General features: G+C 41.8%; 2 protein-coding genes across 9 annotated transcripts in view; one reads left to right on the top strand and one right to left on the bottom strand.

The window, feature by feature from the left end:
- ATG10 (autophagy related 10) overlaps positions 1-10,537 on the bottom strand; it is a 427,978-nt gene extending 417,441 nt beyond the window's left edge. Inside the window, exons 1-2 of one of the 3 annotated variants that reach the window (XM_053224540.1) lie at positions 10,326-10,537; positions 9,091-9,155 (exon numbers count right to left, since the gene is read on the bottom strand). The gene's annotated coding sequence lies outside the window, so the exon portion shown is untranslated. The remainder of the gene's footprint in view (positions 1-9,090; positions 9,156-10,325) is intronic. The other 2 variants (XM_053224550.1, XM_053224556.1) reach the window with 2 other exon arrangements.
- A 464-nt stretch (positions 10,538-11,001) lies between these two features.
- SSBP2 (single stranded DNA binding protein 2) overlaps positions 11,002-15,323 on the top strand; it is a 309,255-nt gene continuing 304,933 nt past the window's right edge. Inside the window, exon 1 of one of the 6 annotated variants that reach the window (XM_053224507.1) lies at positions 11,002-11,293. In XM_053224507.1, the coding sequence (XP_053080482.1) occupies positions 11,232-11,293 (62 nt within the window). In that variant the 5' untranslated portion in view covers positions 11,002-11,231. The remainder of the gene's footprint in view (positions 11,294-15,323) is intronic. The other 5 variants (XM_027038998.2, XM_027038986.2, XM_027039008.2 and 2 more) reach the window with 5 other exon arrangements.

Raw genomic sequence — 15,323 nt, 5'->3', positions numbered from 1 at the left:
CCAGTAGAAGTCTCTGAAGATTTTATTTCACTCTAGAGCAGTTGCCTAAACCATGAACTACAAGCTAATAGTATTCACAGGAGAGAGACTTTGTCTATTTGCCTAGACCGTCTGTGATATTAGCTATGCAAATAAATATTTTGATTGTTCATTTGGGAGAAGAGGATTACTTGATGACGGTCTTGAAGTATATGCAGGCTTATTATGAGGAGGAGGATGACTTAATTTTTTTCCCATTGCATTGCCGATTCAATGAGGAAAAGTACTTAACATTGTATTAACAGTTAAAGATAAGAGTTTCTTCACTGGGATTAAGGAACACTGTGGAACATCCTTCTTTGCAGATTTGACTAAATGACATCAAAATTCTTGTTTTCACCCTTGAATCCATGAAACTTGGAATGACGTCATCACAGTGACCAACTGCAACCAAGACAGAAGCTGTTGAATTTGGCATCACGTTTTCTAGTTACTAAATTCAGATAAGAGATAGCAGATGCATGCTATCAATATAGGACCATCTTGGGCTCTGCTAAAGAATCACAATTATTATCCTTACAGTTATACTCATTTCAGAGATGAGACCCAGGAACTGTTAAGTTCTAGTAAAAGGCCACTTATTATGTGTGATATAATTATAAGAGCAGAGAATGTCTTTCAAAGGAGTTAAGAATTGGATAGGACTAGGGAAAGTCATGCAAGGCAAGAGGAACTCATAGTACTCATGATATGATATGAAGTAATACAGTGTTGACAGATGTGCCAGGTATATTTGAAAAGTAACAGACCACATAGGGCATGCCCCAACTCTGAGGAAGAAAACATTCGCTAAGCATGTATGATATGCCAAGCTCTTTGCTAGACCCAGTATGTGCATTCTCTCATTCACTCCTCATCATAACCCTAACATACAGTAGTAACATCTCAGTTTGCAACTGATAAAACTGAGACACTGAGAAGTTAAGCGACTTGGCTAAGATCACACAGCTAATAATGGAGCAGGGAATCCAAATCCAGGTTTTTAGACTGCAGCTACTGGAACTAAAATTTAATTCCAGAAACATTAGTAATCATTTCCCAAAGGCAAAGTAGAAACTGGGGTAGGAATTGTAGGGCTTGAAAGCAGGGAAACATCTTCTTCAACAATATATTCATATATTCATATAAGGCTCATATAAGGCTCAACATGTAGGTATTCTATAAGCGTCTGTGAATGAAGAGGCTGTTTTCAAGGAATATATACTCTGGTAGGGAAGACAGACATGCATAAATAACTACAACATAGTGAAGGCTGTAGGTACTGATGGATCAGATTAGATTAAAATCTGAGGGGAGAGAAAGTTATCCTATAGGCAGTGAGGAGGCATTGAAGTTTTTGAGTAGGAGAGTAACATAATGAAAGCTTATTACTGAAAACTAATCTGCTGACTATGTGCTACTTGTTTCCTTATTGTCAGCAACATTAAGCCACTTGGAACTCTAAGTAAGTTACATCTGTGGAGATACAAAAGAGGAGAAAATACTTCTCTCTCTCATGTCCTGCTCACCAAGATTCTGCTAAATTGATTTAGATGCTGGAACAATAAATTGGAGTAAGAGCAGAAGCCTAAAATCTGAAGGTGTGCTGGTACTCTCTGTCCAATCACTATTGTTTCTAAAAATATAAGGATCCCCTGCATTGGAGCGGTAGGGCAGAGGGCTGGAAAGATTGCATGTTGCAAATATCTAAGTGAGCTAGGATCTGAGGTTACTCATGTATGACTGTTTTATTAGATTCATTCATTTATTTACTCATTCATTCATTCATTCATCCATCCATCCATCCAGTCAGTCCATGAACATTTGTTTAGTGAGCGCTGCTGGGTATCTGGTACTGTTCCAGGTCTTAAGACATAGAGATCTAGTATGAGAAGAAGGATAAGACCACTGCCCACATGGACTATGCAAGCCAACAGAGTAATTCAAATCATGGATATTTTCAAATATGACATGTGATAAAAAAGAAAATAAAACAGAGCAGCAGGAGGAACAGTGACTGAGGATGGGGGAATAAGCACTTTAAAAAGGAATCTTAGAGAAAACCTTTCTGTGGAAATGACATTCCAGCAGACTTAAGTATGAGAAAAAAAAAAAAAAAACAACTATGCAAAGAACAGAAGGAAGAACGTTCCAGGCAGAGGAAACAGCCAGGGCAAAGGCCCTGAGGTTGAAAGTTAGAGGAAGAGACAGCAGAAGTTGTGGCCTTTTGTTATTAGCCACATTCAGAACTCTGAAAAGCATATCTGAAATACTTCCTTTTCAAATATTACACCACTAAAATATTTTAACAATTAATAATTTGATGATTCTCATTATTAGCTTTCTTCTTAATAACCAATTAAAAATTTCCATCCGAAAAAATAGATACTAAAAATATTAATTTGAGTATAAAATGACAAACAACAAAAAGGAAATAGAGGTCATAGATAATAAGGATGAAGGATTTCAGAAGATCACCTTGAGGAGTGGGGTGGTGGTGACGGTTGGAAATGAAAGGCTGAAAATCATGTACTATTTATTAATTTAATAAATCTGTCTTGATGTCAATGTAATCGAATGTTGCCACAAAATAATGGTCTCCTGCTGCTACATAAATGTTGAGGCCAAGCTCTGATGTTTATTTTCAAGACAGGAGACATTGATCCTTCACTAATAGAATATTACAAGTTTATTTCTATTATGCTAAGTAACCAAAGTTGATTTCATTGTTTGATTTGATGGATGTTGGTGCTGTCAGAGTTCAGAATGGTCTGGGATTAGGAGGCCAAAAGGATGAATTTTTTCCCCCTAATTAGGCATCCTTGGATTTCATTCTAACATAAAATCAATAAAGGAAAATTTTAGGGATACTTAGTCTCTGGGATCTTTCTTCTGATGCCCCAGGGATTCTAACTATTTGGCACAAGATTGTTTTCCCCTGGGACTAAAGATACTCTAGAGCCAGACAGTGAGTGAATTGGATGGGGGCCCCACCCAATTGGAAAGGCAACAGGAAAAGTGATGAGAGGAAAAAGACATCTACAACAATAGAAGGAGGAAGTGAAGCCAAAAAAAACAAAACAAAACAAAACAAAGAAGCAAAGGAAAGGTAACATGAAATACAATAATCTACCAGGAAACAACCCACACTGGGGGGGAAAAATCCCAAAACAACAACAAAAAACAACCCTCAAAGGAATCGCAATCTACTTATTTAGATGCAGGGAAACAGTTTGTGATCATTTCCAGAGGTAGGGCACATATTTATAGTGATCCAGTGACTGGATGGTGATGTGACCCAGTGATCCAGGTCTCCCTTAACCTAAGCAGAATGTGAATTAAAACAAAGATGTTGGTTTTTGGGTTTTATCCACTACAGATCTCAGAGCCACCTAGATCTGGGAAATGTGATTAACTGAAAGAGAAATGAACAAGGTGAAGATTGGAAAGAAGACATGAATTGAGCAATCTAGTAGGAATACAGAGAATATGTATCTCTTTTAAATATCAAAAGAGAAATAGAGTCATACCAAATCACTTCTTCTTTTAATATCCTACAATAAGCCAAGGTATTTACTTTACAATAGTCAAATGGGAGGAAATGATGTACTTGATAAAGTCCAAGGCTGAAATAAAGCAGGGTGTGGCTTGGTGTTTCTGATTTTGCCTAATCAGGATGTTTAGGTGTAAGAACAGAATTCACTGCTGCTTACCATGCTGAAGTAAGATCCCATAAACCCTGCTTGAGTGGTCTTGCCTGTATTTAATCCAACCTGAATTCACTAAGAAGCTTGCATTTCTAGAATTGAGTACATGAAAGAGTAAATATTAAGGGGCAAGAGTGGTTGGAAGGATCTCTGTATTGGATTCTGAGAAGGCCTGAACAGATAGGCTGCATGGATGTGAATTACAATCCCATCATTCACTAGTTGTGTGAACCAGCAAAATATGTGAATAATAAAACCTACCTCTAAGGATTGCAAAGATCACTGAGCGAGATACTCTGTGTAAAGCACTTGGCGCCCGGCATATTATAAAGCTTGATAAATATTACTGTTGTTAATACCTAAGAAGTCTGTGATGTGGCTTGCAAGAACTGAAATTCTTGCATAGTTGAAGTTGAACCACGTAACACTGTTAAGCAGTCAAACATTTTTGACTTACAAAAATAGCAGTTTCATATATTTTCAATCTAATATGTTTCCATGAAACTTCCCTATTTCTCTCACCTTTGTCCTTTTGTCAGGGATTGGGGGGAAAAGAATGGGAAGAGGGAAGACAGAACAGGTAAAAGAAGGAATGGAAAGATGGGAGGTTATGTGGTAAAACCCTTTGGAGCAACCGACACAGGCTAGAAGCTGCAGAGATGTAGTTCTGTTGCCCATCTCTTCCCCCTCTCCTCCGCCTCCTCTCACAGCCCTTTAGTGAAGGTCTTTAGAAGGTTCCTGAGACATGTATGTGACATATGCCTCCTTGTGCCACAAATGACAAATGCTCCTTTAAAATGAAGAAAACAACCAAACTAGACAACAGAGCTGGTACCTCCTAAAAAGGCACAAGAGCCAAGGCAAGAACAACGGAAGCAGTGCAAGAAAGTTGGGATATGGGGATAACTCTTCCAGAGGGGTGGGTGAAGGTGTCCAGAACTGGATTCTTCCTTGGCTACCCTTCTCTGCAGACTACCTACTTTCATTAACAGAGTGAGCTGTTTGTCTACTTCCTTCCTAGAAGAACCAGACAGAAAAGCCAGAGTAAACGTATACAGTATTGCTAAAGATTCTAATTTCTGGGCACCTCAGCCTCAAACACTGTGCCAAAGAACAATATTCCATGGGTCAGTGTCCTTGGCCACAATTCTCCTTAACTCAGAGCAACGAACTTAGCAAAGCAACAACTTTAGCCCTAAGTAGTGTTCATAGGACTATAGACAGTGATCAAGGTTATCCTCAAAGAAGTAAAACTCCCATGAGTGTTAGAGGGAAGACAGGGTAGAAGATAAGCAGAGTAGTAGCAGACCATTTCACAAAAATGTATTCTTTCTTAACTTTCTTAACACTGGCCCCCAATACCACAGACAACTTGGATCTTAGAAGCTAAGTGAGGCTAATGGAGATTTGCCATGCAGTAGTCAATAGCTCAGCACCATGTGGCAGGGAATCTGTCTATCCTCTGCTTCAAGAATTTAGGTCCAAGGAAAAACACCTGGAGAGTTTGAAAAGTTGATGATAACAAGATTATAGAATTATGTGTCTGACGAGGAATCTGGTTTATACATGTATAATCTAATGATGATGATGCTAACAGGTAGCAATTGCCACCACAGAATACTTACAAATCTCCAGATACTGGAATATATAGAAGGAGCCCAACTGGTTTCAAAGACTTTTTGAGCACACCAAAATAAATAAAATGTAAGTACCTTCTGTATCTTTGACAAGTATACATGACCCTGCTTATTATTGGCAATGGCTATATTCAGCGCCTTTTTTTTTTTAATGTTTGTTTATTTTTGAGAGAGAGAAAGAAAGAGCCTGAGTGTGTGCAAGTGGGGGAGGAGCAGAGAGAGGGAGAGAGAGAATCCTAAGCAGGCTCCTCGCGGCCAACACAGCCCAACACAGGGCTCAATCTCACAAACCGTGAGACCTTTACCTGAGCTGAAATCAACAGACACTTAAGTGACCAGGTACCCCAATTCAGTCCTTGTCTTAAACATATTTTTAATACAGCTAAAGAGGTTAAAATATGTATCTTAACCCCTTATAGTCAAACTATTTCAAGATAAATAAAATATAATAGTGGAATAATTTATCACCTTCTTTTTTTGACATACTTCGTTGAGAGGACCCAATAATGTTGGAAAATAATGAAAAACAAATGAGTAGTTATTTTTCCCCCTATGTTTCCATTTCTAACAGGAGGAAATGACACTGCCTGGAATGTTCACAGCCTCCTTCATGAGACTGGGGCCTTTGTCAAATCCAAGAGTGCAAAGACATCATATTGGCATAACCTTAGTAGGTGAAAAATCATTGTGAAGATTTAGGAATGCACTGAAAAAATAGTAATACTTTTGAATAAAGAACACTCTTTGGCACACTTTCTATTACATAACTTTCAACATTTAATGACAAAAAGCCAGCCAGTGAACACTGCAACACTCGGGATTTGTTTTGCAAAATGTGCTAAAGTGTGTGAAATTGCAATACGTGGTAGCCCCACTTTTTTTCATTTTTCATCATCTTCAGCTTATGTGCAGTTTTTTATATCAGGATTATTTTTTTCTAAGTTATTAAATTTGAAATCTTGATGGTGCTAAAAAAGACTAGGCACTCTAGAGATGGAACGGTTTAGAACCAGTAGATCTGTACAGTCTCTCCTAACCCATTGGTAAATGTTTATGTATAGCTAAATTGGGATTTTAAAAATCTAGGGCAATAGGTTAAGAAAACAGTCATTGCCTCAGATTAAACCAATAACAGTGTGTCAAATAATGTTAATTTGAGGCCCCATTTCATTTATTATTCTGGTATAAGAGACCACGTTGCATAGTATTACAGTTGTAATGACTCTATTCATTCAATTACTTTGGTACATGGCATGTAAGCAGTTTGTGAATCTAAGCATGCTAGTCTGTTCTGCCTGGGAGTGAAGTTTCATACAGTAGTTTGAGTGACAAACATCTCAGAGCTTGCTCACATTCCTCTGTGGAATAGTCACTTCTGAGAGAAAGAGGTGCGGCTCCGTGGTCTGAGAACAGTACTGTCAGCCAGGAACACAGAGTTCTCATCCTGGAACTAGTTCTGTTCTCTTTATGGATCAGATCATGCTAATAAATCTTTCTAGGACTCAGTTTACCCAGTTAAAAAAGCTGGTTAGGAAAATTTAATTAACAGGTATAATGACTATTCACAAACAGATATCTGTTAAATGATTTGAAATGAAAAGTGATATGAATGTAAGATATTTTTCATAAACTAGTTTATGAAACAAATTAATAATAGAAAATTTTTGGCCTTTGAAAAAATTACCCCAGAACAAGAAAATTAATTTTAATACATTTCAATGTTTATTTTAATTTTTCTAAACATTTTCTACTCTAAATGTTTTTTTTCAAGTTAACATGCTAAGTATACTCTGTGATGCAAATAATTAAATTCACCATTAGTTTCTATTTAAAGTTAAAGAGGTAGCCTCTTTGTTCTATATAGCAAAGGGAAATCTTTTCTAAAGTTCCATGCACTATAAGAATGTGGACATTATTAACCTTAATGTTTTATAGAAAAAACGAGGATCAAAGAAATGCATAATCTAGAGCAGGGTGGTATACAAACTGCCTATTTTAAAATGATAAAGACTTCCAAGAATAAGATGCAATTTCCAAAAAGAGAAAATTGTGCATTTGTACACAACAAAACCAGGGCAGGGGAGAAAGACCTAATGATTGAGTAATTGTGGTGTTCTATATCTGAAAGAATAAAGAAAAAAAAACCCCTCAAATACATGTGTTTCATTCTGGTGGCTCAGCTAGTCAGCACTCTCTTTCTCTCTTCCAGCCCCCCCAGATTAATCAGCCTTATGTGTGAGGTTAAAAAAAAACCGATTAACTTCTAAAAAATATATTGTGGTTATTTACAGGAAGACTTAATCTCCTGTCTTCTCCTTTCTTAAAGATGAAAACAAACAGACAATGGATCTTCAATTCTGTGTCTGGGATCTCAAATTTGGCTGTGAATATGTGTTTCAAATCTCATTAATTACAATATTGGCCCCACGAGATACAGTTGCTGATGCAAAGAACACTCTTTGTACTCAAAATAATTTGAACAAGGGCAAAGAAGCATTTTATTTACATGTGTAAACATTAACAAGAAAATAAAATAGAGATGGTTCAGATAGCTGCTGAGATGTTTTAATGACAATTGATTTGATTACTACTGAAGCTTTAAGGTTACCACGTATAGGGATAGTCATGTTTTCACTTAGTGTATTTGTTGGATAATAACGTTCTTGTAAAGTTAACTCTGACATTAACTTGGCAAGTTCTGAACTAAGACCTTTTCGTATTTTATTCTTTCTGGATACTAAGACCAACCATATTATTCTGAATTCCACACCCTACTGTGCAGATTTACAATTTATTTATTTCTTAAATATCAGAAAATATGCCATTACTCAAAGGACTTTTCCATGTAATAAATGTGGGTGAAAACCAATCAAATGAATACATTGCAGCAGTAGACAGGAAACAGCTTCTCTTGTTTTCTTTTCTCTTTAGGAAATAGTAAATTAAACCATAGCTATTTGTGGTCTTGTGCTATAAGATCACATGTGGTCATACATTTTCATCCTATTAACAAATCTGTTGGCTCAGTGGGTAGAAAGTAAAGTCCACTGTAAAGATGTCTTAATGCCTTATGTAGGGAGGGTCATCTGCTGTGTATAGCCACAACCTAAAAATCTTGCTTTGAGATCTGATTGTGTTTATTGGCTGTGTTTCAATGGACACTGAAGAGCAGAGTTAAGCAGTCCTAATTACATATAAGAATCACTTGGAGCTTACAAAAAAATACAGAAGCCAGGGTCCATCCACAAAGTTTCTGAGTGAGTTAGTTGAGGGCGGGGGCAGGGGATGTCCCAGAAACTTGTATTTAAAACCAAACCAACAAAACCCAACAAAAAATAAATCCTCTTAGGGCAATTCTAATGTGCCATGACTGAGAACCATAGAGAATCCCAACACTAGTGCAAGGATAATAACGAATTTGTTTTTAGATAACAGTACAAAGCCCACTCTTGATCTTTAATGGAAACCTTAACTTAGTCCAGGTGTGGGCATGGATTGGCAGCTGCCATAGCTCCCTCCTTGACAGCATTCTCAAAGCAGTCCCTTATAGGGAGTGTTCTATGGGTCATGGAGCTTTGAGATGCTAATTTTCTGGGTTAAAGCCAATGAAAGTTGATAACTGAACAACAAATTATATATGCTAACTCTGAAGGTAGACTCTGTAAAGAGTGGCAGCCTTACACACATGTGAGCACTTTGAGCAAAAGTTCATTAAAAGAGAGACTTACTCACTCAGCATCACTCCTTCCCGTTCTTCTGAGTCCATGAATGTCATGTCTCCACCACCAAATCACTATAGTTCATTGTAAACAGAAAGGGGGATTTTGAATTAGAAATGGCAAATTACTTCTCTTGGAAATTAATCAACGTAAGCCTATGTGATTTCTCACTTTCTTCATTCTTCTATGGGATGGATTTTTGTCCTTTTAATAACAGCACTTTTATTTTTCTTCATCCTTCAATAGTAACTTAGGTCCTTTATTGTTTTTGCCATCTTTTGCTATCATAGTCTATGGTTTCATTTAATCCTATTTCTTTTATTCTTTCCTACCTTTTTACACTTACCTTTTCCAATTAAAAAAACAAAACAAAAAAACTTCTCTAACACTAGAATAGCGGGTCCTTCTTCATTTTTCCCAGTTTTTGATTTATGTTTGGTTGCCAACCTGTTTTCCGAGTCTCTTTCTTTATTACTAACTGCCCTTCCTTAACCTTCTGTTGATGTTTCATTCCTATCACTTGCTGATGTTGGTCATAAAGCCCATTTCTTTCCATTCCATTTATCTTTGTATTTCCATAAGCATTTTTAGGGTCCTACTACTAAAAGCTTAAAGCTCTGTGAGAAACAGAAAGGTAGCTTTCCCCATCTAAATCCTATTTCCTCTCCCCTCCCATAGCCGTTCCATGTCTATTCACCCTTTCCTGATGTTTCCCCCAGTCTGACCCCCACCTGCACCCCTCTTCCTCTGTCACTCCCTATTTGATGCCCATGTCTTCTTTCTAACCCCATTTGCACTCTGATTTTGCATCCAAGGATCTCCACAAGATAAAGGATGGAGTTCTATCGGGAACCAGATTGTGTTACAGAAACTTTCTGCACATTTACTGAAATGGGATTAGGGGCTTTGATCCAGAAATATTCTCAGGCAGCCTTTCAGATGTGGCACAATTTTGTACACCTTGAAGGAGGGTTGGGGCCTACTCTGATGGACAACAGCTGAGCTGTCTTTAAAGGCCTTCTGGGGCCCTTTCCACTTCAAAGGTTAGGATGAGTAGGCATCACCGACCAAGACTGGAAAACCAGGCCAGGTGGGAATGCCTGGGGCCCTTTTCTGCAGCATTTCTGGCAAGGGAGCTGTAGCACGGCGTGCCACAGAGCTTCGAGGGTCCCGTGCAGGGGCCAGGGTAGGGGGCCAGTGAGTCCCCAGGAATCACTGGGCCATTTTGGGAGGGGGAGGCTCACCTCTAAAGAGGGGAGGCAGGCCTGAGGCAGGGTGTTCCCCAGGGAAGCAGGGTGCGGCCCCGGGGGCGAGGCGACGCCACCCCAGCGGCGCCCGCCGAGGGCGGGAGGGACAATCTCTACCCAGGAGGGAAAGCGAGACGCTCTGGGTCGCTCAAACAGAAGGTTCAGGGAACTGCGCGTGTGTCCCCTGCCTGCGGCCCTCTGGGAGCAGGGCGTGGTGGGGGGACGGGGGAGGGGGGTCGACACCCCAGGGAGAACGGCTGAGGGCTGTAGAGGTCAATCCAGGGTACTGGCGCGGGGTCACAGACAGGAGAGGAGCAGGAGGGGGCTGGTGGGGGCTCCCACGAAAGCTGGGGCCGTATGTCTGTCTGTGTACTCGGCGGGCGCCCCAAAGTCTGGGGCCGCCACAGCTCCAGCTCCGCCGGCTCCTACCAGCGATTCCAGGCCGCACTTTCCCCTCCTCCCGGCGCCTTCTCTCCAGTGAGGAGCCGAGCGCGGGCGGCGCGGGGGGAGGGGCGGCGGCAGAGAGAACAGCCAGTTGTTTAAAATCCTTCTAGAGCAGTTTCTAATTCCCCCCTTGCGCCGGGGTTCGGAGGGGGGAGGGGGGAAAGAGAGCGGGAGGAGGGAGGAGAGCGGAGAGGGAAGGAGGGAGGGAACCCGGGAGGGAGGGAAGGAGGGAGGAGACTGCCGCTTAGGCTGTAGCCGCCACCGCGCGCTTCGGAAGGCCGGAGGGAGGAGGAGGCCTGTCAGTCTCGCGCGTTGCCTGGGCGAAGGGGGCGGAGCTTTAGCGTGGGGCGGCCAATAGTGGGGGTGGCTGCGTGGGTCGCCATGGGGACGGGGCTGTTCCCGGGGAGGCTGTGATGGGTTGACAGGTGCGTGACAGTGGGAGCTGCTCTCGGCACAAGCATGTACGGCAAAGGCAAGAGTAACAGCAGCGCCGTCCCGTCCGACAGCCAGGCCCGGGAGAAGTAAGTGTCTCCGCTTCTCACCCACCTCCGCCTTCACACGCGCGCACACACACGCACGCACTCGCACACTCTCTTGGAGACACACAGACCCAGACACTCTCCGCCCGGGGAGAGCCGGGGGTGGGCTGGCAGGGGGAGGGGTACGCGAGGTGGGGGCGTGCGGTGCGGGGAGCGGCTGTTTCCCAGGAGGTGCTCGCGCGGGGCGGGCGGCCTTGGGGGGCTGCCGGCGGGAGGGAACGAGTGTGCTGGGGGGCGGTGGCGGTGCTGGTGCCGAGGACGGAAACTTGTTTGGGTGATTGGGGGAAATAACCTACGGGTTCACCTCCTCACAAAGTAACTTTAGAGCTGGGGTCCGGGGCTGGGGGGACCCAGAGCGCTGCCGAGGGTCGCGGAGGGGGCGGGAGGGGGCAGCTGCGTGGAGGAGGGCTCGCGGTGGGAATGTGGGTGTTTGGAGCGGCGGGCTGGGCTCAGGGCAGGCAGCGCGAGGGGCGCTGCGGCCGGGGCTCCGGCGCCGGGATTTGGGGCCGGGATCGCCGGACGAGTCGAGGGCGGCGGTGCCGGGCGCGCGGCGGGCGGAAGCCGGGAGCGGAGCGACCGAGCGGGGCCCCGCAGGGCGCGGAGACGCGCGCTGGGCGCGGAGGGCGTGTGCGGGCGTGGGCTGGGTGGGCGTCCGGGCTTTTTCCAGCCCGCGGAGGGACTGGGAGTTCGTGGTGCCCCGTGCTTAGCGGGACCGGGGTGGTCGGGCGCCGCTGAAGTTTGGGAGACTAAGAAGGACCGAGTTCTTGGGGGAGGAAAAGTGTGCTGGCGAGAAGTGGGATCTGCTGGAGCAGGCTGGTGTTTGTGCCTGTCGCAGCAGACCCAAGTCCGTGGCGGCGGCTGGAGAACTTTTTTTGGAGACTTGCCGCCTCCCTTCCAAACGTCTGGGGGCCGCGGCTGCCTCGGCACCGGGCGGGGCGGCCCCCGAGGGGCGGTGGTCGTGGGGCGCGTGGAGTGAGAGTTGTGTGAGCTGCAGCGGCCGGCGGGAGGAGGTTTGTCTGGGGGTGCGCTAGGAGCAGTGGTCCGAAAAGGGATTTGCCGGAAGGGGAGAAGCGTTGAGTGGGGAGACACAGGTGTTAACTCCGGTGGGAGCCCAGAGGAGGCCTGCGAGAAGAGAACCCCTCCCGTCCCGGGATGCCACCGTCACGGCACACTGCGAAGCAGGGCTGTTTGCTGCTATTCTTACGTACTTGTAACGGTGATTTGGTTGTTACTAAAAATGAGAGCGAATAGTGACTGTGACCACTGAGGAAGAACCCCTCTTTTCTGTGCAGCAGATCAGTGACTCCCAGTAACCACCTCCATCCACTCTGAGGTTTGAGGCTTATCCTTGTCATTGAACGCGCTCTGCCTTTCCGAGGGGGTTCAGACTGGGGGAAAAGTCTGAGAGCATCTTTCAAGAGCTACTTTGGTTACCTAGCGCTCGGAAGTAGCTGCCTGAATAAAAACCAAAAACTGAGACGACCGAGTTTCTCTCCTTGCTTTGGGGAGTTAGTAGGCTTCTGAAAGTTTCTTTTGCCCTAGGGATGGGAACGTTTCCTAATCTTCGTGTTGGCAGCAACACACACAATTCCCGTAGGATTTAGGGGTGGCAGGCCTTGATGTAGCAAAACAAACAAAATTAACGGAGCGATGCTGCTTTTGTTTTGTTTTCCAGAGATATTTTCTGAGGAGATAGATTTAGAATTTAGTTGATGTGCCATGAAAAATACAAAAGACAGTATTCTAGCCTTGTTAAGAAATAGCAGTTACTAGAACTTAAGTTTTGAAATAACAGCCCAATTTATGTGCATTAATCATTTGGTTGTAATAGACCTGAAAAGATAAAAACAAGATGTTTTAATGATTACAGAGTATTGGGATCTCATATTACTGAGAGTGAAGGAATTGAACTGTATTGAGACCTTTCGGGGTGGTTGAATTTCAGAGTCAAAGTAATGTTGGATTTTAGTTAGGTTTCCAGGAATAGTTGAATCTAATCTGTATCCTGATAACTTTGTAAAAAAAAAATATTATCTGAGATAAAAATGAGAATGTGACGTATTTGTGGTCCTTTCTAGCCTAATTCTGTGATTCTGCCATGAAAAATAATTGCCACTTTTGCTGTCCAATCTACCAAACTGAACACCAAGTAACATCTACTCTTGTAAGCAAAGTGGTGAGGGTTCTGCTAGATGGTGCTATTTGATTTAAATATGTTTCTTCCATTCATTACAATTGGCAGCAGGAATCCTGGACTAGCTTGCCTTATGAACTATATATAGATGAAGAGGCCACTTTTGGGGAACTGACAATGACTGCTCTGAGTTAATTGTTGTTGCATTAATTTCTGGGTGAACGCTGTTTAAATCTAAGACAAACGTTGAGGTAGATTCTATTTCATACAATAAACTTAGTTTCATTTTGATGAGAGCATTGATTTGATCTCTCAGTTTTCCCCTTTATTATTATTCACTTGGGACTTTAATGGCACTGTTCTACAACAGTGTGCTAACTTCTGAAGATAAGAATCTTGAAGTTGTCTTTAAAGTGGATATTACCAGATTAAAAATAAAACATAAGGTGGCATATTTAAAAGGTACCTGAGCAAAGAAGAGTTCTCTTTTAGTAAGGAAATTAGAATTGTTCTGATCTTAAAAATCACAGACATAATTTGTTTTTCAGTAATAAATATGTAAGTATTTTAATAAAAACATCCTAAAAAATGAGTTAAAATGAATAATGGGATGTATATGAAAATACTGGTTTTGTAATGTGTCAGGAAATGCATTTTCTAATGAGTTCATGGCCTAATAGCTGACAACTGCTTATTATATCTTTGCTTTCTCTTTCATTAAGAACCCACTATGTGGAATACTTGAAATTAATTTGTAGGTTTTATATAGCAGGTATAGTTTCAGTATATAGTTCTGAACATAAAAATGGCCAGAATCAGGTTAATTGTTTATTTTGTTGTTTGAAAGATGGGACAGATCATGTCTATACAAAGATTTTGATTAGGTTTAATTGTAGATGGAGTGATTGAAAACCCTTGGTGGGAGGTGGGATGTTTGTATAGAAATTTAAATTCTGATCCTGTTAGGTCATTTCCCACTTTAGCAGGCTTTCTTTGTAACACTGATCACAATTGTAATTAAGTAACTATGTAATTGCTTGCCTAATGTCTGGCTTCCTCTAAAATGTAAGTTTTTTGAGGGCAAGGGATGATGCTTCTAATTTCTTCTCTGAGGTATCCTTGACATTAAGAATAATGCTTTCATATGTCTGAAGCACCAAATAAATACTGTTGAATAAATGAAGATGTTAGACTCAAAGGAATTTCTTTCAGTGTGGAAAAAAAAAATTATTTCAGTGACCTCCAAAATAGGGACTTTGAAAGTTTGAGTTCCACATTCTCTAGGTTAGTTGTATTTCAAAAATAGCCAGTGGCAACAAAACAGTAATTATTATTTATTTCTTTTTCTATGTGCCTGTCGCTGTGCTTGGCGCTTTTTGTATATTTTCTCTAATTCTCCCAACAATTCTGCAACATAGTAGTGTTTTTTGTTTTGTTTTGTTTTTAATTAAATAAGAAGACCCAGGGACACATTGCTAGTTGGATTTCCAACAACGATTTCTCTAACTTTAGAACCTGTGCTTAAAGCTGAAAGATACATTTTTCAGTGTACCAGATTGCCTTCCTGATCTCGGGTAGGATGCTACAGGTTTAGAGAACAGTATTACATAATCATATATAACACACTTTAGAAATTTAATCACATATGAATTCTCAACCTTAGGTGCACCTTGATGCTTATAACTTCCATTTTAACAGACTGGGCAAGGCATAGAAATTTTAAGAGTAAAAAGTTGGAAACCTAAAATAATGAAAGACGCTTGTTCATTTTTTTTTTCATCTAGGAATTTTGTTTTACCATTCAAGTTTTGAGATAACACGTAGCTGTGAACAATTGGTGTATGAAATGTTACTGAGCTTTAAGCCCCACTGTATGCC

The sequence above is a fragment of the Acinonyx jubatus genome, chromosome A1 (assembly GCF_027475565.1).
Source record: "Acinonyx jubatus isolate Ajub_Pintada_27869175 chromosome A1, VMU_Ajub_asm_v1.0, whole genome shotgun sequence".
Classification (NCBI taxonomy): domain Eukaryota; kingdom Metazoa; phylum Chordata; class Mammalia; order Carnivora; family Felidae; genus Acinonyx; species Acinonyx jubatus.
This window is presented reverse-complemented; position numbering and strand designations above follow the sequence as displayed.